Below are 24146 nucleotides of genomic sequence, written 5' to 3' on the forward strand. Positions count from 1 at the left end.
ACCACAACGCTCCTTCACTTCCTCATTTGTCTATCTACGTAACTCCACACGCCCCTCTCACACCACAACGCTCCTTCACTTCCTCATTTGTCTGTCTGCCTATGTAACTCCACACGCCCCTCTCACATCACAACGCTCCTTCACTTCCCCATCTATCCATCTACGTAACTCCACACTCACATCACAACGCTCTATTACTTCCTCATTTGTCTACATAACTCCACACTCTCCTCTCACATCACAACGCTCCTTCACTTCCCCATCTATCCATCTGCGTTACTCCACACTCTCACATCACAACGCACCATCACTTCCTCATTTGTCTACATAACTCCACACTCTACTCTCACATCACAACGCTCCTTCACTTCCCCATCTATCCATCTACGTAACTCCACACTCTCCTCTAACACCACAACGCTCCTTCACTTCCACATTTGTCTGTCTATCCACTTAACTCCACATAAGATGAATTACAGACAGGTAACTTATATACCTCGAAAAATAACTTAATGAGAGTGTTGCCATACGAAACTGTATTTTTCTACGCAGCATATCGAAAATTATTTGTTATTTTTACCTGTGTCGTGATAGGGGTTGGTGGCGACTATCATTCACTCACCTGATGTAGTGCTGCCTCATTCTTCCTTCATCTTTATAATTCTTTTTTTTTTTTTTTTTTTTTCCTACCTCTCCCTTCTACCATCGTTCACTCACTTTATGTAGTACTGCCTAATTCTTCCTTCACCTTTATCATTCTCTTTCTGTGTCTGCCCTCCCTCCCACCTCTATTCTAACATCATTCACTCACTTGATGTAGTATTGCCTAATTCTTCATTCACCTTTATCATTCTCTTTCTGTCGCCCCCTCCCCTCTTCTAACATCATTCACTCACTTGATGTAGTGCTGCCTAATTCTTCCTTCACCTACATCATTCTTTTTTTATGTCAGCCCTCCTCTCTTCTTAGCCTATATCCTCCCATCCTTCCTGTCGCGCTTTATTACTCTTCTTTCCACTTCAGGTGACTCTACACTGAATGACCAGACTAACTGTTTCCTATAACCCAGGAAATAATTTACAACGCTTGGTAGTAACCATATAACCAAATAATGGGGAGATGTGGAGCCTAGTATGGTGCCCCTATAAACTGAAGACGCAAATGCGGTGTCCATCCGGGAATCAAACCTCCACATTCCTCCCCGCGCTTCACTGTCTGCCGCCGGGGAGCATCGGTTCACTGTACGGGGTTGCTTGCCTGCGACTGATGGGTCTGCTCGCGAACAGACAGACGGATTAATCAACACAAGATCGATAAAAACAACTTGTGCAATGAGAAATGAGGAAGGTAATGCTGCACGAAAAAAAAAATCCATATATTCTTTCTGCTTTTTCTCCTTGTTATGCTTGGAGTGAAAGTTAAAAATAAATCACTGCTTGACATTTGCCACGGTACACAGACTTTGCAGTGAGACGTGAGGTAGACTATACTGTGTGGGCTATACATATACTCTTTCCACTTCTTACTCTTGTTATGCTTGGAGGATGGGGTAAAAATAAACCACTGCTTGACATGTGCCACGGTACACAGACTGAGATAAGAGGTAGGTAGCGCTGTATGATCAATGTGTACGGTATCTTTCTCCTCTTTGTTATGCCTGGAGAAGAAAGGTGAAAATAAACCACTGCTTGACATGTGCCACGGTACACTGAGATTATGAAGTAGGCAGTACCGTACGGTATCTTTCTCCTCCCCCTTGTTATGCTTGGGGAAAAAGGTAAAAATAAACCGCTGCTTGACATTTGCTAAACCACTGCTTGACATTTGCAACGGTACCGTACACAGACTGAGATTACGTGGGAGCTAGTGCTGTATAATCAATGTGTACGTAATCGTTCTCCTCTCCCTTGTTATGCTTGGAGAAAAAGGGTGAAAATAAATCACTGCTTGACATTTGCTAAACCACTGCTTGACATTTGCAACGGTACATAGACTGAGATTACGAGGGAGGTAGTGCTGTATGATCATTGTGTTCGTTATCATTCTCTTTCCCCTCATTATGCTTGGAGAAAAAGGTGAAAATAAACCACTGCCTGACATTTGCCACGGTATACAGACTGAGATATGAGGTAGGTAGTGCTGTATGATCAATGTGTACGTTATCTTTCTCTTTCTCCTCGTTATGCTTGGAGAAAAAGGTGAAAATAAACCACTGCCTGACATTTGCCACGGTATACAGACAGATATGAGGTAGGTAGTGCTGCAAGGTACCTTTCTCCTCCTTGTTATGCTGGGAGAAAAAGGGTAAAAATAAACCACTGCCTGACATGTGCCTCGGTATACAGGGTGCTGGGTCGTGCTGAGGAGGGTGCCTGGGAGACTGGTGCTGCTGACTACGATGCTGCTACACGTCGTCATTATCTCCCACTACACAAGCAATCTGGTCTCCTCTCTCACCGTGGGCCCCTCCTTGCCTACGATCTCCACTATCAAGGAAGTTATGGAGACACCTGGCCTCACCTTGGGCGCGATAAGAGATACGGCGGTGATCGAGTATCTAAAGGTAAACTGATAAGGTAAACTCGTAAGGTAAACTAATTGTAGGTACCGTAAACTGAGACCTATACCTTATCTCCACTATCAAGGAAGTTATGGTACTGGTCTCACCTTGGGCGCGATTAGAGATACGGCGGTGATAGAGTATCTAAAGGTAAACTGATAAGGTAAACTCGTAAGGTAAACTAACAGAGTGAAGGTAAACTATCTATCTCCACAATCAAGGAAGTTACGAATACACCTGGTCTCACCTAGGGCGCGATAAGAGATACGGCGGTGATCGTGTATCCTAAGATAAACTAAGGTAAACTGACTGACTTAAGGTAGACTGACTGACTGATGCAGGTGTTATCGAGAATCATAAGGTAAACTGACTAACTCAAGGTAGACTGACTGACTTCTTACAAAGGTGTTACCGAGTATCTTAAGGTAAACTATTAAGGTAAACTGACTGACAAGGTAAACTGACTTCTTTATAATTTGATCTCAAGGTAAACTGACTTATTTTTTATACAGTAAGTAGGACTGGCGCAGGCTCAGACTGGCGTCCTCTCTTAATAGGGTAGAGCAGCATTCACGGGAAGCCTGTCGCAAATCTTAGTTCTGAGCTTATGAACTAAAAGACCTTCGCTATTCAAGTGCAAAACTACTCCCAAAGTCTTTCTAACCTTCGTAGGAGTCGCAAAATCGAACCGCAAAAATATCGATTCTGTTCTTTCGTCTTCATCAGCCAAAACTCCAAAACAAAAAGGCGTACACAAGCTTACTATACACCAAAACGCTGCTTGTCAAATGTAGATGTTTCTTTTCATGTTTAGAGAAGCATTCAGGCAACGGTTCGCGAGTTACGGCCTGAAAACCGCATCACTGTCACCCGTAAGTATGCCATTTTGCGCAATATTGGTTAGTTACAGCTCGCCTATTGTTAAAGAACGTACCCAAACACTTCTTTTCACGGGAAGGCAGCCTCGTTTTAGTCTTTCAGTAGCTATGCATGTAATAATCCAACTCTAACCCTTGCTTTATGCCTAATTATACTTCCACAAAAAGATCATAAACTAGAAAACACAAAAAAATTCTTCTAAAATGATTGTCAAGAAGTAGGAATGGCAAAAGTGCACAGGTAAGAGATGAAAAAAGCACAGAAATAAGACAGCATTCAGGATGGGAGGAGATTTGGAGACCTGTACCCATTACTACATTGCACCAGGTACAAGTCTGTGGCTATAAGTGTGCAATGTAGTAACTATAAATGTCTCCAGATCTCCTCCCATCCTGAATGCTCTCTTGTTTCTGTGCTTTTTTTCACCTCTTACCTGTGAACTGTTGCCATTCCTACTTCTTGACAAGCATTTTAGAAGGAAATATTTGGTTTTCTAGTCTTCTTTGGTAAACCGATAAGGTAAACTAACTTAAGGTAAACTAATTGACTCAAGGTATACTGACTGACTCTCTACAGGTGTTATCACGTATGGTAAACTCATCAACTTCTTAATAAACTGGTCTCATTATTATCTGTATACTTTTTTTCTGGAGGGAGAGTGATGGCCAGGACTAATTCTTGTCCATGCTGGCGACGTATGGCTGAGGAAGGGGTGTCGTGTGTGTGTGTGTGTGTGTGTGTGTGTGTGTGTGTGTGTGTGTGTGTGTGTGTAAAATCATATAAATCACCCTACCCCACAACCTACACCCCTATCATACCCACCACAGTTTCGACTATCACTATACTCCTTTCACCTTAACTTGGCCCAGATTTTCATCCTTTTGCGGCTTATTTCACGCAGCTCAGTGAAGGAAGAGAACAATAATATCATGCCTACACTCACCTTTGTTCTCCCGAGTGTTCTTCGGGCGTGGCAGAACGTTCTCGTAACCAAGATCTGTTCTTCATAACATCAGTAGAACATACATCCAATTTTCTCACACACAATTGGCTTTTTTTCCTTTTTTTTACACTGTCTCTTTAATCTGTATATATATATATATAAAAAAAAATCACAATAGCGGGTTTTAGTATTTTCTCTCTCGTCCGTCTTTCAAATTTCATCACCATGGAAACCGCTATTGAACGGATTTTCTAAACAATATTCGAATTATCACTACCGCCACCTTTATCATTTATCTATATATTTATCTATTTCTTTATCTATTTATCTATTTATTTATCAACATTTCCGAATGATCACTATCACCATTATTTTATCTATCTATCCATTTATCTATATTTTATTTATTTATTTTCTTTGTTTCGCCTCCATCTCATTATTCCATTATTAACGACACACCTTTTTCTTTATTCTTATTTTTTCCATTTATTTCCACTCGCCATACATCCATTTATCGCTAATCATGATGTCTCCTTATCCCGTATTCTCGTCTCCCTAACACCTCTTCCTTAGCGACTTATTTTTGGATGTGGCTGGTTGATATCCTTTTGTACGTTATTTATGCAGAGTAAGGCGATGTTTGAAGGATTTATGTAACACGGAAAAGGACAGTCAAGTGTAATAAACAAAATAAATCGCTGAGGGAAAGGTGTTTATGGCGATGTTTGATGGATTTATGTAACACAGAAGAGGACAGTCAAGTGTAATAAACAAAATAAATCGCTTAGGGAATGGTGTTTATGGCGATCTTTGAAGGATTTATGTAACACAGAAGAGGACAGTCAAGTGTAATAAACAAAATAAATCGCTTAGGGAAAGGTGTTAGGGAGCTTCCTTAACCAACGAAAATACACTCCCTTTTCACATCTTTAATATTCGTTCCATCGCAAACGGTGATCATACACAAAATAAATCGCTAAGGGAGAGGTGTTAGAGACGAAAATGCGATCCTTGTCACTTATCCTGTAATTTTCCTTCCATTTCAAAAAACATTGCCTTATACATTACCTTTAATCAAAATATCCAATTCTATACTCCTTTTACTCTAACTTGGCCTAAGATTGCCATCCCTCCATCTTGCATGCTGAGATGTAAGTATATTTTAACAATAGAATAGGATGCTAGTCACGAAGAAGTGTTGTGGAAAGGATGTTGAGCTGTTATCTTTTTCTGCCACTGAGCTGTGAAACAAGATGCAAAAAGACGAAAATCTGGGCCGTTTGAGTAAAAAGAGTATAGCCACCATCGATTATTATTATTGTCGTTATTATTATTATTATTATTATTATTTCTGCTCCACTGGCTTTACAAAAACAGATATGGAACTTTCAAAGTCTATTGAACATGTCACTAAAATTTTCTCTATTTCTCTCTAATTATCAGATAGCACTTTAAAATTATCTCTAATTATCAGACCACTTTAAAATTCTCTCACTCTGATTACCAGATGGCACTTTAAAATTCTCTCTAATTCTCTCTAATTATCACACAGCACTATAAAATTCTCTCTAACTCTCTCTAATTATCAGATGGCACCTTAAAATTCTCTCTAATTCTCTCTAATTATCAGATGGCACTTTCAAATTCTCTCTAATTATCAGACAGCACTAAAATTCTCTAATTCTCTCTAATTATCAGATGGCACTTACAAATTCTCTCTAATTATCAGACAGCACTTTAAAATTCTCTCTAATTATCAGACAACACTTTAAAATTTTCTCTAATTATCAGATGGCACTTTAAAATTCTCTAATTCTCTTTAATTATCAGATGGCCCTTTAAAATTCTCTAATTCTCTTTAATTATCAGATGGCACTTTAAAATTCTCTCTAATTACCAGATGGCACTTTAAAATTCTCTCTAATTATCAGATGTCACTTCAAAATTCTCTCTAAATCTCTCTAATTATCAAACAGCACTTTAAAATTCTCTCTAATTCTCTCTAGTTATCAGACAACACTTTAAAATTTTCTCTAATTATCAGACGGCACTTTAAAATTCTCTCTAATTCTAACTATTATCAGAGGACACTAATTTTCTATCAGTCCGTTCTCGTTAGTTAAGCTCCCTAACACCTCCTCTCTAGCGGTTTATTTTTGGGTAAGGGTTGTTAGTATCAGTTTATACGTTAATTATGCTGAGTATGGTGGCATATGAATGATTTAAATGAAACAAAGAGAGGAAATTAGGAAGCAGTAAGCAAAATAAATCGCTTAGGATGAGGTGTTAGGGAGCTTCCTCAAACTACAAGAACACAGGCCAGCGTCTTTCCATTCCCTTCACACAATCACTTATTCTCCTTAATTTTAGAGCTCATTTGTCTTTTCTTTCGTTCTAGCGTTTTCCCTCCTCCCAGTTTCATCCTATCTTCACAATTTAACATTCAGTCTAAAATCATAGTCTGAAATACGTTAAATCATCGTTCAGTCATATTAATTCGTTTCAGTTTCGTGTATGACAGAAACAATATCAAATCGTAAAGACAGTAGGATGCACGTGCTCCCAGTTTGTTTACATAATAGTCGGTCTTTAAATGCGTGGTCTTTAAATCCATACAAACACTGCCGTCCCAGGTAGCGTAATGTTACCCTTTACCGCTACTTATGCTTATATTTTCTTCTTTTTCAAATTTCCACAGTATTAATTACTAAAAAAAGTAGACGAAAAAGCTGACTGCAGTTCTAGAATAATCAGTTTGAGGGAAGCTAACCTAACCACGCGACAAAGATGCACGCTTGAAACTGGAATATCACTTTGTAAACACGCAAACACAGCTGATATTTTGCACAATTAACTTTTCTTCATCGGACACAAGTACTCTTCACTGCACACTATATATTCACCATCATTTCCTGCACAAACAAACACTCGCACTTCGCAGGAGAAAAGTTTGAGTACCGAATGCGAGGACGACACACATCCCACCTCACGCCTTAAAGAGAGACTGACTCGCAGCATCCACAAGAGCAGTTTCGTCGCCCGGGATTTTGGACCAGCTTCAAGACAGTCTTCGCAAAAACCAAACTACGCACGTTTTTCTCAGCCAAAGTGATACTAACACAGACTAATTAATTTCCAGTGAAACCAAGATTGCTTTTTGTATTGTCAAAGTTAGCACGGGATCTGTTTTAAGCCGTATTTTTTGACGTCGCTTGGGATCCGAACCGCTGTTTGAGCCGCCTGGTTTCTGCCCGCGAAAGTACTGCGGATTTGAAAACCATTATGATTAAATTCGTTGATCAGATTAAGTAACATTATAACTGACTGATATTTAGACGTAATGAAGTTGACAACCATCTCAAACCATCTCAAAAAAGCCTTAAACCATATTGAAACCTCCTTCGGCAGACCTCAAGAGACCCTAGCCATCAGGAAGCTTACAGGAGAATGGTAGCCAACGAAGGTAAACTCCTGGTGGGGGATACAGCAGAGGGGATGGCCAAGGCGCTGAAAGGAGACTATGTATACCTTGACACGGACCTGTACATCGTCTTCGAGTCTACCTGTCAGCACTTTATCCTTTCCGGTTCCTCCTTCCAAGCCAGAACTACCTTCGCTCTCAGAAAACACTCACCTCTTGTGCCCATCTTAAATAGTTTGTAAGTGAATGAGGTATGATCTTGTTCTCCTCCTCTTTCTTCTTCGTCTTCTTTTTCTTCTTCTTCTCCTCCTCCTTCATCATATTCCTTTTCTTCTTCTCTTTCATCTTCTACTTATTCTTCTTCATTTTCCTCATCTTCGACTTTTCCTCCTCCACCTTCTTCATCATCTTTTCCTCTCTCTCTCTCTCTCTCTCTCTCTCTCTCTCTCTCATCCCTTTGCCGAAAAACAACTGAAAAGTAAAATAACCATCATATCTCCTTACCATAATAATCAATAAGTGGTTCATTTACCATATTCCTTTATTATTTATCTTACTCCTTTATCATTTATCTATTCCTTTATCATTTATCCATCAGAATATTGAAGATGAAAGCGTCGGGATGGTTTTTGAAATTGGCGCGCCGATGGTTGCCAGATGCCGCCAACTGTGACCGGAATGAAATCAATGCCATAGAACTCACTGCTGTCGCTACCCCCTTCCTGCTGCTTCTCCTGCTGTTCCTGCTTTCTGTCTGCTGTCTGGCTGTTGAACGGGCCATTGGGGGAGAGAAAAAACATAAAAAACAAGTGAAAATCAAGCGTCCACGACCGCTATTGCAAAAGAGATGATGAGTAAGGAAAAGGTTTGGTTACCTTAAATATCTTTCGTTGTTTTGTGGTTGAGAGAAGTGAGAGGCTGAAAATTTCTCTCTCTCTCTCTCTCTCTCTCTCTCTCTCTCTCACACACACACACACACACACGATACAAATCTCTTCACTTCAAGGCTTCCTTTCTATCCTGTAAAAAATTGTCATGATGTAAATGAAGTGCACTAAAACAAATAAAAAAACAAATAAACCGCGAGCAACAGACAGGAGGAGGTGAAGAAGAAGACGAGGAGAAGCAGAAAGAGGAGGACGAAGAAAATAAGAAACTTGTCTTTATCGATGTTTTCACTCCTGCTACTAAAAGATGTTTTCTACGCCATAAAAGATTGCCAAGGGGTGACAAGGAACGAAATAGTAATGTTTTCGTAGTGAAGGGATTTATGAATTGCTTCTAGTTCTTTTACTATGAGAGATCTTTCCGTTTTTTCGTAAGCGGTGAAAGTCGTCTATGCGTGACACTAAAAACAGTCATGTCAGCCAATCCCTGGGGTGGCCACATGCACTGCTTGTCCCTAACTACTCACCTGTTTCACCTGTTTAAAGGATGAGGCCGAGACCCTATGGGGATCGTGTCCTGTTTTACATAGAACACCCAAAATTGTACAGTTGTAGACCTCTGCCCAGGCTAGGTTCTTTCAAAGTTCAAACGGTGAAACCCTGAGGACATAACAGTGCATATGATCGTTGCTATTTGACACTTGGATTTCATTTACTCACTCCTAGGCCGCCTCCCATTGAGGGGCGGCCCTCAGGAGTCCCAGGCATTGGTGATATGTAGACTTATCCCCCCTTCCCGTATAAAAATGGAATTTGTATAATGGCTGACCACTTGGACCGCGTTATAGGCAGGGGAGAACCCCCTTCATCCACTCGCTCGATGAATGCTATCTTCAGGTGACTCTGCACTAAGTCACAAGCCAAAAGATTTCCAGTAACCCAGGAATAAGTAAATGAAATTCAAGTGCCAAATAGCAAAGATCACATGGCACTGTTTTGTGATCTGAAAGCATAGTAAGGAGTGGGGAGGACACGGCAGAGGATAATTAGAAACTAGGGGGATTTTTGATTAGGTGAAGGATATGGATTATTTGTAGAAACGACATAATACTATCTACCTCCAAGACAGGGACGAGACGAGGAAGGACTAATGAAGAACTAGCACCAAACCATAATATGGTTATATGGCACAAAGGCTGGCGATGAAGTGGTGTTGGTGTGAATGTGGTGTAAGGGAGAAAAGATCAACGTCAATGGGAGGTCCCTAAACTATTCATGTCATGAAACCAAATGTCTAACCTGATAAGAGTAGAGGGAAAATGAAGACCCGAAGAAACACTGCAATATCAAGATGAGAGGTAGGACAGAAGACAGATGGGAGACAAAAAGACCCCTTTTAGTCGCCTCTTACAACAAGCAGGGATACTGGGTAAGTATTCATTCCCCCACTCCCCAAGGGGCAGTAACCCAGGAAACAATTACCATGTTGGGTGGTAATCATATAACCCAATGGCGCCTGATGGTCTAGGCGCTCTAACCCAATGGAGCTCGTAAGGGTATCCATCTGAGGGCTGGTTGGGGTTTACTGCTCACAGAATACCTCAAGGCAAAGTATGCTCGGTCACCCTCGCTGTAAATGTTTAAATGTTGGGACTGTAGCCTACCCCTGGGCCCTTGTGCTCCTGTTAGAATAGAATAGACTCCCCCTGCCCCTCATGGAACCCCCGAGGTCTGCTTCCTTCAGCAAAGTAATTATTTTTTTTTTCCATTTTGAATACGAGAACTGCAGAAGTGAGTGTGGCTCTCAAGATGTCCTTTGTCTTTTTTACCTTAACTGATGCAAGATGATTTTACTCAGCTTGGATGAGATATTCCCAGACTGTAGAGGTTTGAATTAATCTCATTCAACTCTTCAGTCCAGATTTTTTTTTTTTTTACTGTATTGTGTCTACTTCCAGATTAAAGTTAAGTAACAAATAATTAGGCACAAATTGTCACATAAAACAGGATTTACCTCAACCGAAGTACTGATGAACCAGGATTAAGTCTCACCAGCAGTGTATAGTTGCAATGTAGTCAGTGAACCTGTGCCACATCTTACACGTTTTTGGAAATAAAAGAACTGCAGTACGTAAAACAATTATTATTACCTTCATGGAAAAATTTAATTGTTTTGACCAATAAACTCCTACCACCATGCAACAAAGCCAATATGGTACTAAAACATACAAAGAAACAGCATAAATAAGAAACAGTTATAAAAAAAATCAGTAAATGAAACAGTATAAAAAGGTGGACAATATTACAACATGAATTAAGAAAAAAAAATGGCACTGAAAGAAATGAAGCTAATCTCTGCTCGTCCTCCAGCACTCGCTTATGACACCATGTTAACAAAAATTCCGCCATCCATTCCAAGTGGTTGTCTCCTCTACTGACATTCTTTAGTATACATTCCACAGCCTGATAACCCCAACATACAATTTACCTTTATATTTAGGGAGTGTTGACCATGCTAATATAAAAAAAATTGGTCTTTACACTTGGTGGCACTGACCTTACCCTATGCCTTCCTTGGTCTGCCTCTAGGCATTCTTCCCTACAGATTCAAAGTTGTGACCTCCATCATCCAGCCTCCTTCATGGTCATTCTTCTCTCCACATCCTTAGCTATGACCTTCTTCAACCAATCCCCCTCATCCTCTCCTTTCAACAAGTACAGACCATATCAACTTATCAATTTGCATTAATCTTTTCACATACAGTAACACATGCCAAATATCCCTAACAGCACAGTATTGGCAGTTCTCTTCCTCAAAGGGATTATTCCCCCGAGCTAGACCTTGACAGATCATACAGCCCTGCTAGGGTGACGGGAGAGCGCTACCCCTCCCAGCGAGGCAGCCACCCGGGCGGGATGCGAACTCTTGACCTCGTGATCTCGAGTCAAGCACTTTACCACTCAGCCACCCCCCTCCCAAAGAGATCCTGCTCATCCACCTCACCAGTCCCATTGGTGTGTGTGTTCCAGTCTGCATGTACCATCTTCCGTCACAGGCAAAGTTTCACTGCCATACTTCATGTTTCTCGTGTTTTGTTCAGTTTACCTTTAGCATGAAAGAAGAGCCACTTCACAGACAAATGAAGCAACAGTTCCCTAAACTTCTTCCATCCATTTCTCATTCAGTTCCTCCTCTTGCACTCAGCATTACCCCAGATGAAAAACTCCTCCACACATAAGAGGTGGCTGTTTCCCCAACCGACACTTTCCATTCTGATTTCCACAGTCTGGCTACCCCTATACCATATAATGCACACTGGAAATGTCTCACATTATGCTGTCTACCTCTAACACAACTGTTTCTTTTGCAAACCCCTCTATACTAAGTTATGGTATACACAAAACAGAATTCCTTGCCACTCCCTATTTACATGCAGGGCTACACATCCCATTCCACAGTGTTACTCTCTCACACTTACTGATAATGACCAGTACTGAGGGATATTACAGTGCAACAGTTTCTGGTTATCAGAGAGAGATGTATAGTATTGTCGTCTCCTGCCCTCATAAATCCTTGTTACATTTTTTATTTTGAAAGGCTTTGTACACACACACACACAACAATGAAAACTACCCAGTCACGTGTACATGATTGATGTAAAAAATGAGTGGAAAGTAGCTTATCACCTCAAAATGACTGATATGTCTGCTTGTGGAGGGACACACTTTGAAGTCATTACACTGACAAATGATGCACCAACCAACTGTACCAATAGACAGAAGCAAGAGGAGAGCAGTTTTCATATTCCTTGGTCATACATTTCAAATTTCATGGTGTTTACAGCTTTTGAATACTTTATAATGAGTCCTTATGTGTATGTTAGCCTTGTTCAGCTGATAGTTGCTCTGTGTTACATGACCTCTAGTAACATCTCTCTTCAGTCCCTTAACTCTGAGGTAATTTTGTAAGACCTCACCCCAAGTTTTCTTTTATCTCACTCTTGGTGCTTTACCCTCCACATTCACACTCACAGATCTTCCCACCCAGTTTTCATTCTCCACTCTCTCCAACCCTTCCTAAATCTAACTCTTGGCGCTTTACCTTCTGGTCACGCTCACAGATCTACCCGCCCAACTTTCGTCCAACACTTTCTCCAACTCTGTTTAGATCCAACTCTTGGTGATCTCCACATTTGCACTCATACATCTTTTCACCCAATTTTCATCCTCCATTCTCTGCACATGAGAAATGAAAGACGTTACACCAATAATCATTTCATTTATGCAAATACATTAGTAGTAAAAATAAAATACCTGTATAAAACCTCTTACCATAGGACAGTGCTAAGACCAAGTTTTATCTACACAGTACCTTCACATTATCATAAGTTCATATGGTACAATATAGAGTGTAGAGTCATGGGCCAAAGTTTCTATACACCCTGTCATCCTAACCTTGACTGGAGGAAAGTGTAGCTAGGCTCTGGTCAAAGACTCGCTGTGCAGTGTTTGGCCTTATCCCTCATTTCAGTTATAAAGGCCCCAGTGTGCTTGCATGTGTCAGCCTTGGTTACCTAATGGCCTGAAACTACCATCTTAAACTCTACCAATGAATTATAATGAACTGTTTCTCATACAATCTCATAAAGCTTAAAACTTTCACCATAAAGCTGCATCCACTCCAAAAGCTTGTTGGTATGGGGGTAAGTTCAGTATCACAGTAACCCATTGAATTCTCAAACACATCTTCCGCAACCAGTGGGGCCTTCTGTATGGGTTCTAGTGACACAAATCTTCCACCCGCACTCACCCACACCAGCATTTGGAGTGGATGCAGTCTTAAGGTAGTAGTTTTATGCTTCGTGAGGCTGCATGAGGAATAGTTCACAATAACACTATGGAAAAAGCTTAAGTTGGTGGTTTCAGAATCTGTCACACCACAGAAATGATTAAGATGGTACTTTCATGCTTTGTGTGACTCCATGAGAAAAAGCTTATTATAATATTATGGAAAAGCTTAGGGTGGCAACTGCAAGCTTCGTGAGACTGCATAAGGAACGGTGTGCAATAAAACTATTATTCATGCAGGCTGGAAAACCTTCAGGTGGTAATTTCACGCTTTGTAAGAGTGCAAGAGGAAGAGTTTGCAATGACAATCTTACTCATGGGGTGTGGAAAGGAACTGAACCACCAAAATCAGTCATTTCAGTATAAATCCCTTGCTATGACCTCCCTTCAGCAATGGATAAGAGAACAGAGGGCTTAGAATCCATGACTCCTGACTGTCTCTTCATCCTATTAACTTCATTTGGTACAATACAAAGTGTACATGTATATGACACAAAGATAATATGTCCTACTGAAAACCTATTGCTATGTAAATATTAATACAAGCCTTGTCATGTATGCGATGTCATGATAAACGAACAAGTACCCACAAAGCACCTTTACATTCAGTGGTAATATGTTCAAAAGACATGAGATAATAGTGTATATTGTTAAAGAATAAATATAAGGCCCTTAAAAGGCCATATCAACCAAGAGTGAGTGTTGATATAACTGAGCTTATAGTTATTATGCTTAGGTTTTATATTCTCAAGGCCTTGGTTCTGCATACATGTGTAAGTCATTTTTTCACTCTATGATGGACATCTTTTTTTCCTCCCACATAGCAACCTCCTCCTCCATTTCTCCACTCACTGATGGCTACTTCCCATGTTTTTTTTCAAATTACAGTATCCTCTCTTAATAACCACATATCTGATAAGTCATTATTAAGAACTTCTCTCAACATTTTCTTTGGTCTAACCTTTTGTGCTGCCATCCACACTTCATCTGATTATCCTCCTCCACTCTCCAAACATGCCCTAACTACCTCACTTGCCCTGTTCCTAACACATTCCTGATACTCTTTAATACCAAGCACCCTCTACCATTATCCACTCACTTGATATAGCAATACCAACTTCTTCCTTCACCTTTATCATTCTTTTCCTGTCTGCCCTCCTCTCTTCCTATTTCTCCCATCTCTCCTGTCACTTTTTATTTCCTTTCTTTCCTTTCCTAGTGGCTTTACATTGAGTGACAAGCCTAAGGGTTTCCTGTAAGCCAGGAAACTGTTTACAACGCTGGGCGGTTACCATATAACCAACCAATACGTGTTCCCAGCATGGCAACGTGGGTTGGCGGAGGATTAGTGCCCCTCCCCGTAAAACAACTAAAAGACAAATGACCATCCCTTACGGGATTATGGCATCTGGTTATAGACAGATAGATATTCCCTCTAATTACAACAACCTTTACACCAATTTTTACTTAATACATCTCAGTAGTCAAATGTATGATATTTGATGAAGATGGGGTTGTATTCTTATTGACTTGGTGCATTTTCTGTCCCCTCTTCCTCAAAGATATAACATGCACACTAAACTTCAATATTCTGCATGTTATCCGAGTTTCTCTAATATCAACATGAACAGCATAAATATCATGCACAATGAATATTACTATGCATTCCTGGGTAAGCTTATTTCAGCATTTGTATCCACCCTTTCCACTCCAACAAGGGGTGAGGTAGGGCCGAGAAAGCCGGAAAAAATAATAATACTGGTAATAATAACAACAGTAATAATAATACAATGATACCAACCAAAGTCTATCCAAATGAATGACTCACACTCCCATTCACACCCCCAGAACAGCCCATGGTCTTTAAAAAATCTAGAACTTAAGTCTACAAAGCTATTCAAAAGCCAGTGGTTTGTTGATTCACCTTTCCGTCCCTATGATTCTCATATGCGAGGTAACTGCAAGCCTTTAAGAAATGCAATAACTGAACTAGATTACTAGATAGATGTCAGACTATTAGGGAAGACAATAACTGTTTATCAATGAGTTGTGCTGCAGTACGACGCATCCTCATACAGCTTCATGTTGTATCATGTCACATCATTTATGAAGGCTCCAACAAGCATGCAAGCTTCGGCCTTGGACACCTAATGGCACCTCTTCACACTGCTCAATCTCTGGAAGCCTCTCTTTCCTGTCCCCCATCCCTGAAGACGCACTCTACAACCTCGTCCCCGTCTTTTTTGCTCTGCCTCTTGCATCCCTATCCAAGACATTCACACTTCTCACCCTCCACATCCAGTTGTCATCCTCCAACCTCTCAACATGTCCAAACCATCTCAATCTACCCCTTCTCATCACAAAACCAATATACTCCAGTCCCATCCTTCCACTTTCAACTTAGCTCATGACAATTGTGAGAGCTTTGTGTGTGAAACATTAATAAAGAGAATATGAGAAAATGCATAAAACTTTTCAAAAAATAATCAAGAAGCATGAGGAACAGTTAGTAATGCAAAGATAAGCTGCAAACTCAACCACCCACACTGATACCATAAATAAATAACAAGGAAAATGGAAAACCTAAGCAATATAAGTTCTTATGTATTTTAAAACATTTTCAATCAGATGAAGTATTTCTCAGTTTATCCTTGCTATCTTTGGGCAATTTATTCAGCTTGAGAGACTTTTTGAACCAGAGGGGTCAGATTTAGGAAATACAGTAAAAGTCATGCAATACAAATCGCATGGGACTGAGGGTCACTCGGACTGTTGTTTTTTCAGACAATTGGGAGGGACCTCTTAAACATTAAAAATATATACATGATCATTAAAAAACACTTAAAATGATATGGGTTACTGTTTTATTCACCAGATATGCACAGATATGCAGATGAATAGTTGCAAGCGGGTACATCCGAGGAAAGTTCTGAGTTATACACTCGCTCACCAGTTCGAAACAGTAAATGTGAGACAAGTGGTGGTGAAGCAGTAGCCAACATTCATCTATCTGGTAACTGTGTGATAAGGATGGGGACGGAAGAGGGAGGGGTAGGATCTATCAGCTCCCCCAGCCCTCCTCCTCCCTTAACCTCTTCTCTTCCACACAGTGGTAGCCACACACTCCACTTCACTAGTGGATGTCTTGTGCATAAAGGTCCGAACTGACAGGCATGTGTATAAAGCGGAACTTTCCTCGGGTGTACATCCAAGGCCAAGAGCAAGTCCATGCCAGATAAAGCCTTAGATAAGCCCAGAAAAATTTGAAACAAGACCAGAAAAATTTGAAAAGCTTCGCCTTGACAAACTTGGAGTACTGAGATATTTGGATTATTGATGGTCAGATTGGAAGACTTTTACTGTATTAACAATGATCCTTATTAGCTAAATTTAACCATGATCCTTTTTCAGAGTGTTCTAGAAAGCTGAACACGACTGACCGATACAAGAGCTGCAAGAATAAAACAAATCCTACATCCTCAGCTGATGGAGTTAGTGATGCCTGGTCACAGCAACCAACACTAACACAAGTAAAAGACACACAAAGATACCTCAGCTGCCCCACACCTCTCCATCCCACTCATTACAGTAGAAAGATCATGTCAGCAACGCAACAGAGGTCAATGATGCCACACAGTTCAGTTCAGGAGTAATGTTTGTATTTCCTACCTTGGTAATGGCTCCCTCTCTTGGTTATTCTTGCTCACATTACAGCCTTGTTCTTGTTCACCTTACTTCCTTGTCCCCAATGTACAGCCAGAGAAACAACTACCTTCCCAGTCCCATCTCAAGAAAATTTACAACTGGCCAACTACAATAAAACCGCATCTTTGTAAATGCATGTATTGGATGGTTTGACTTTTCCTCTATGTATCTGTCATGAGGATGAGATGGAGGGATAGAGTGGAGAGGTAGATGAGAGAGAAGTGTGTATGCTGGAGGGATGGTCAGAGACTAACTAGGAGAGTGTTTGTGAGTGAGATGGAAGAGGGGAAGAGGATGGGGGACTGAGGATGAGATACAGGAATGAAGTGGAGAGACATATGAGTGAGGGGGGATGTGATTTGGGGGAAGGCAGCAGAATGGCAGGGGACAAGGTGACATGGAGGAGATTTGTTTATGGCCACCCCTTACTGGATTAAGGCATCTGGCTATAGATAGATAGATAGATAGACAGGTTCATTAAGCTTTGGGAAGACAGTTATTTCTCTCTCCCTCTCTCTTTTTTGTACAACAAGTAAAATGCAGAACAGGGATAAATACAACTACAGTACATGATAACATTGAACAGGAACTTAAAATACAGTAGCACAAAAGTTAACTATACACCCAGGATATAAGATGGATGGATAATCTTATGGTATTTCCCTGTTGCTATATTGTAATGATATAAAGAAAGATAAAGATAAATGAACCTTCTGTAAAATAAATATTGAATACTTTATACTGTAATACCTTTCAAAGCTGGGAGTAATTCTTCATCATCATCATCATAATCATCATCATCATCCCAATCTTTATCCATCACCATCTTCATCATCTCAACATTTCATCATCACCACCATCAGCATCATCATCATCATCTCAACCTTATTCATCATGATCATCAACATCATCACCATCATCATCGCCACCACCACCACTGTCATCATCATCATCATCATCACCATCATCACCAGAATCATCATCATCATCATCATCATCACTCATCCAATTATGTAGCCATAACATTTTTTGGAAGTTGCTGATATGTGCATATACAAAACATTGTATATTTCTAATTGCATAAAGATGATATATGATGGTAGAAACACTCCACTAAAAATTAATATTCTTCTGATAACAATACAATGAGAGAGAGAGAGAGAGAGAGAGAGAGAATGTTTTCTTCCTGTATAATGCTAATCATATGTATCTTCTGCAAACAATGACTTACTATGTCAATTTAAATTCAGCAATATTAACAGTTCATATCTCCAAAAGTTTATTATGAAATTATGTGCTACTGGAAAATCATATGCCAATTTTTTCTGATATATAACTGTAACTTTTATATAAATTAATCCCTTCAATCACATGGCATTATCTGTGTCTTTCTGTCATATTTTCAAAGACTTTCATTCTAGTTGGGAGTGAATGTTCAAACTAAGGGGAGTCAGACCTAGCCTTCATTAACCTGTTTTACATTACACGTCTCTCCTAGCTAAATGAACTGGTCAAGGGGCATTATGAATCAATTTTAAATACGATGTTACTAGATTTAAAACATTACATGGGACTGTAATCAATTTCTGTACAGTAACTGAGAACACATTTCCCTACGTGTCAACAAGTGGGTTGGCGGAGGGTTAGTGCCCCTTCCTGTAAAACAACTAACTCAAAGTCAAACAGCCACCCCTTACAGGATTATGGCATCTGGCTATAACTAGATAGACAGACGGAATTGAGAAAACAAGCAATACTGGAAACAGATACGATAATTACATATTTCTTTAATTCCTTCAAACTAACGATGTACTTTTTATTTTATTCTTACTATTTCCAGACAATTTTATTTAACTTACATATGACTTAACAAACTGAAGGAGCTTTTTACTGTACAACCTTAAGCCCCGCCGTGCTCACTGCCTCATACAAGGCCATGAGCAGGCCACCCCTGGCTGCGCTGATTGCCTAATATGAGGTGATGGGTTTCGGCGCCAAATTTCAAGCACGAGGAAGTGACAGTGGTTTCCATGGGAACATTGAGTCTCCCTCAACATCATCAGCGCTGTTGCCAAACCTTGTCACACCGCAGTTGCCCAATACCACATATTTAGTAATTCAGTTCTCGTTTACAGCCCAGCAATGGCAGATTCACACCCATCTACCTCCCACGGTGCTAGTGACTTATCGCTACCCTCACACACACCCAAGAGGCATGAATTACAAAAAGACAAGGATGATGAAGAGTTCAAGCTCAGAAACACTTGATCTGATGACAAAAAATCAACTTAATAATAAATTAAAAAGTCTGATAAAATGACTCAGGGAAGGTAATCGAGTTGATAAGAATTAGCGTGGCAGGGGTTAATATATCCCTTCAATAATTCACATCCTTTATGTGTTAAAGGATATTGCTTGGAAATGTCAAAAATAAAGTGAAAAATAAGTATCTGACTAAAAGGGGTTAAGATTGATCAATTCTAGATGCAAAATACATGAATATACAGTACACACACATACCAAAAAAAAAAATTACCCCTGGATGTGATGAGTTTTGAAATTATCTGTAAAAATGAAACAGTTTATTTGGTACTGCTGGCTTTTAAGAATTCTTGGTCCATGTGTCACAATATATCACACTACAAGGGTACAGAATGTTATTTAAGTGGCTGTACAACTCTGATATCTACAACATTTCTCCTGATACTGTACTGAATGTCTTTATACAATTATTGTTTTCAAAACTTACTTTTTTTCAGAAGATGAATGGAGGAAGGAAAAACAAAATACTGTAAATAGAAAGCAGTCATAAATTAATCAATAACTATCAGAATATCCTGCATTTCTATAGCAGTATTAGACAATGATAATTACACATCACCAATGAAGAAAAAATACTATCAATGACTTAGAACTAACAAGAAAAAAATAAACACAAAAAAGAACCTTATAAAAAAAAAAAAAAAAATTATAAAAATCAAAATAACCACAAAAACAAACTTTAAATAAAAAAAAACACAAAAAAGAACCTCATAAAAATTCAAATAAACACAAAAAAGAACCTTATAAAAATTCAAATAAACACAAAAAAGAACCTTATAAAAACTCAAATAAACACAAAAATGAACCTTATAAAACCCCAAATAAACACACACACAAAAATAAATAAACACATAAAAAAAGAACCTCATAAAAATAAAAAAACACTAAAAAGAACCTTAAAGAAAAACAAGTAAATGCACACACAAAAAAAATCATAAAAATCCAAACAAACACAAAAAAGAACCTTATAAATATTTCAATTGTTCGCCTTCATCTCACAGCAAAAACTAATTCCCAACAGTAAACCTCAGCATTGACAAAACTGTGTACATTATCTATCCAGGAAATCTCAGAAAACATATCTATCTTCCTTGCTAACCTATAAACTTGCATATAGTGTACAAAGATATATAATTTCTGAAGATACAATAATGTCAATGAATTTTTCTTTTGGATTCGTGCATCCTATAATCTGGTGTATGGATTTTTTTTTTCTTTTACTTGATTTGTCTTTCCTTCCTCTGTTCATCTTAAAAAAAAAAAAAAAAAAAAAATCCTTGCCTTTGCTCCATCACACCTAGGACCTCCAACCCTCTCTACTGCCACATGCCTCAATCCCATAAGGGGTGGCCACAAACAAATCGCCTCCATGTTGCCCTGTCCCCACCATTTCACTGCCCTCCCTCCTGCTCACACCCCCTTCCCTCATATACCTCTCCACTCCATCCATCAACGTCAAGTTATTTTACTCACCTCAGAAGACCTCCTCCATCTGACAGGGGTATTGAAAGCCATATATTGCCCCCCTGTTGATAAAGTCTCTCCAGAACTGAATCAAAATATCTGGAGAGAGCAAGATTAAAATATATAACTTAAAAGACCTCTCTCATTCTGCCAGGGAAAATTAAAGCTATAAGTAAACTCTCTGTTCAAAGTGTATCTCAAATGCTGAATGAAATAAACTGGAGATGGAAGAATAAAACATGAAAGACAATCCAATGAAAAAGTCAACCAGTTCAATCTATCTCTCAATCTATAGCCTGATGCCTTAATCCTGTAAGGGGTGGCCACAAACAAACTGCCTCCATGTTACCATGCCCTCTGCCATTTCACTGCCCTCCCCCCAGCTCACACCCCTCTCTCTCATATACTTTAACCTGGTCATTCATTCTTGCTGCTACCATATAATATTAATTTTATGGGAGCACCCTTGTAGAAAAAGGCATAATGAAGGCTATACAGTATTTAACTCCTCGAGTGTGAACAGCTTCTCCAAAACTGACTTAAATTTTAGGAGATCATAGTAAAATAAAAAAGATATGTTAGTAAAGGGATGAGCTGCACAAGAAAACAAAAAGTGAATGTTATAAAAATGCATCAGCACTTAATTCACCAACCATAATGTCTTAAAATCATCATCATCATCAATGTTATAATCATCATCATCATCACCATCATTATAATCATCATCATCATCATCAATCATCATCGTCAATCATCATCATCAACATAACTCTCAGCCCTTTTTCCCAACTAAAGGTGGCGTGAGGGACCAGGTTCAACAACAGACAAATATCACAAAAATAAATTACACTCAGCTTAACCACAAAATCATGCCACTTGCCTTACATACCTATGAACACTTGAAGTCATTAAAAGTTCATTATAAACCAGGGTTGCTGTGTTCCTAAATATTACAGCTTTCTCTATGTCACGGGTACAGGTGGGTCCGGTTATATGAGTATATACTATACGATAAACCGATGATGCTAAAATCCACTATATGAGAAAACGATGATACAGGAATCCGTTATACAGGACAGTGATGATATGTGCATACACTGTACAAGAAACTAATGATATGAACATCCACTATAACAGAAACTGATGATACGAGAATAAGTAATTTAGACCTAAATTCGGTGACATGAGGAGGGGAAGTTAACCTAACCCCACTTTTCCCATAAGCTGTGTACTCCATTATAAGAGTTTGGCGACCCTTTTTTTTTTTAATCTGATAAGCAAGTATCCACCATCCAAGCAGTTCTTCATTCATATTTCCCACTCACATAACAGGACCCACCTGTATTAGTACAGTACCGTAATTAGGAATCTCAGCACTTTCATTTTATAGGTTCCAAAGTGTTCCATATTATTACAACTTTTTCCACATTAATGGCACTATATACTGCGAGAAATGGACAAATTTCCTTTATAGTAGCACTGGAACTTTACTATGCAATATTTCTGTAACTCTGTGGTCTTAACCTCTTCTGTACGATAGGTTTATATATTTTTTTAATTCATTCTAGGAGTCCAGAAACAAATTTATTCAGCATCTGGGAGATCTCTTGTAGTTAAAGAGCTAATGAAGGCTACAATAACCCCTAAAAAGCCTTACCTACACTTAATATATTTTTCTGGAGATTATAAAGGCAAAATAAACAAGACCCCCTCAGGCTGAAGGGGTGAATGGTCAAAAAGAAGTAAAAAACAGGTCAAAAATGATAAGGACTTCTTCAAGGTGATCCATTCTGAACAGGGATAAGGGACTGGATAAGATGGCTGCCAGAATATTGAGCAGCATGGAAAGCTGCCATTAGGTGACCATGGGTGATGTATGGAAGTCTTTATAAACGATACGATATGAAACAATACACAGGCAAACATGAAGTCATCCTCATCCTAGCAAAGTTTGTGATTTAGGTGAAAACCATTACAAGAAACCCTTGTTACATGTTGAGGATTTGTTAAAAAATAAATCACAACCTTTTTCACACACCTTGTACTGCAGCACTGGGGAAATAGGTATACTGTATCAGCTTTATAGGTAGCAAAGCAATTTAATAAACATGCTGAAAATTAGGCTTCTGCTGTTACTGTTGTGGTCCCAGGTTCAAATGGATGTGAGCCAAGTGGAGTCTAGGCTATAGATGCCCTTCTCTGCAGCCCATCATCTTCCTTTTAGGGGACTGAGAGGGACTGAGGGATATATGTATAATCAAGACGTTCCGCAACCCAGTTATGTCACTGTCACCATGGGGAATTGGAAAATTGACTTTAAAGATAGCAAGCTAATTTTAACAAGAAACTTTCAGTAACTTACCATGTACTTAACTGTCCATGCGTACGCAAATGCACAAACACACACACTATCTATTGCCAGACACCTTAAACCAGTGAGGGGTGGCCACAAGCAAACTGCCTCCATGTCGCCCTGTCCCCCACTATTTCAAAATGCAATATATAGTGAAAAATTACTGTACAATCAAGCCAGCAGCATATAACTAGGAATTACTGCACAACTCAACCACCTAATTCCACAGAAATTCCTGCTTCTCTCCAACACATATTTTCCATTTCCCCTGTATCTAAAGCAGCCTCATGGTACTGTTAATTTAATAGGTGTGTTGTATTTGATTAACTTTAGCCCTTTTGTGGCTATTGGTGAACTCAAGTATTTCATTTAAGCTAACACCATCAAGAATTTTTTCAACTGTGATATCCTAGCAAAGACTTCAAAAACTCTTAAATAATTCTTAGTTTGTTACTTGTGCATGTATCTGTATCGTATTGTATTGCATCATATCGTACTGTATCATATCATATCGTATTGTATCATTATCGTTTCGTATTGTAGCATATCATATCGTACTGTACCATTATTGTATTGTATTTTATTGTATCATATCGTATTGTATAATTATTTTATCGTATCACTTCTTGAAATCATGATAAGGATAACAGTAGATGATTTCCTTCAGTTGAGAGGAGTCCTTAAGTCAAAAGGTTAACCACTTCATTCTAGCTGCATACTTCCAATTACAGTACATACTCGAGTGGTAATGAATTCCTTATTGG

General features: G+C 39.2%; 1 protein-coding gene across 1 annotated transcript in view; it reads left to right on the top strand.

Annotated features, from left to right (window-relative positions):
• LOC145418611 (putative glutamate receptor) overlaps nucleotides 1–19423 on the top strand; it is a 31739-nt gene extending 12316 nt beyond the window's left edge. Inside the window, exons 7-12 of the mRNA XM_080286978.1 lie at nucleotides 2346–2563; nucleotides 7791–8041; nucleotides 8402–8612; nucleotides 15387–15492; nucleotides 16950–17068; nucleotides 19379–19423. Coding sequence (XP_080143104.1) covers nucleotides 2346–2563; nucleotides 7791–8041; nucleotides 8402–8612; nucleotides 15387–15492; nucleotides 16950–17068; nucleotides 19379–19423 — 950 coding nt within the window. The remainder of the gene's footprint in view (nucleotides 1–2345; nucleotides 2564–7790; nucleotides 8042–8401; nucleotides 8613–15386; nucleotides 15493–16949; nucleotides 17069–19378) is intronic.
• Nucleotides 19424–24146: the final 4723 nt, after the last annotated feature.

This window comes from Coenobita brevimanus, chromosome 115 (genome assembly GCF_032717465.1).
Source record: "Coenobita brevimanus isolate Jiangsu-jjx chromosome 115, ASM3271746v2, whole genome shotgun sequence".
In the NCBI taxonomy this organism is placed as follows: Eukaryota; Metazoa; Arthropoda; class Malacostraca; order Decapoda; family Coenobitidae; genus Coenobita; species Coenobita brevimanus.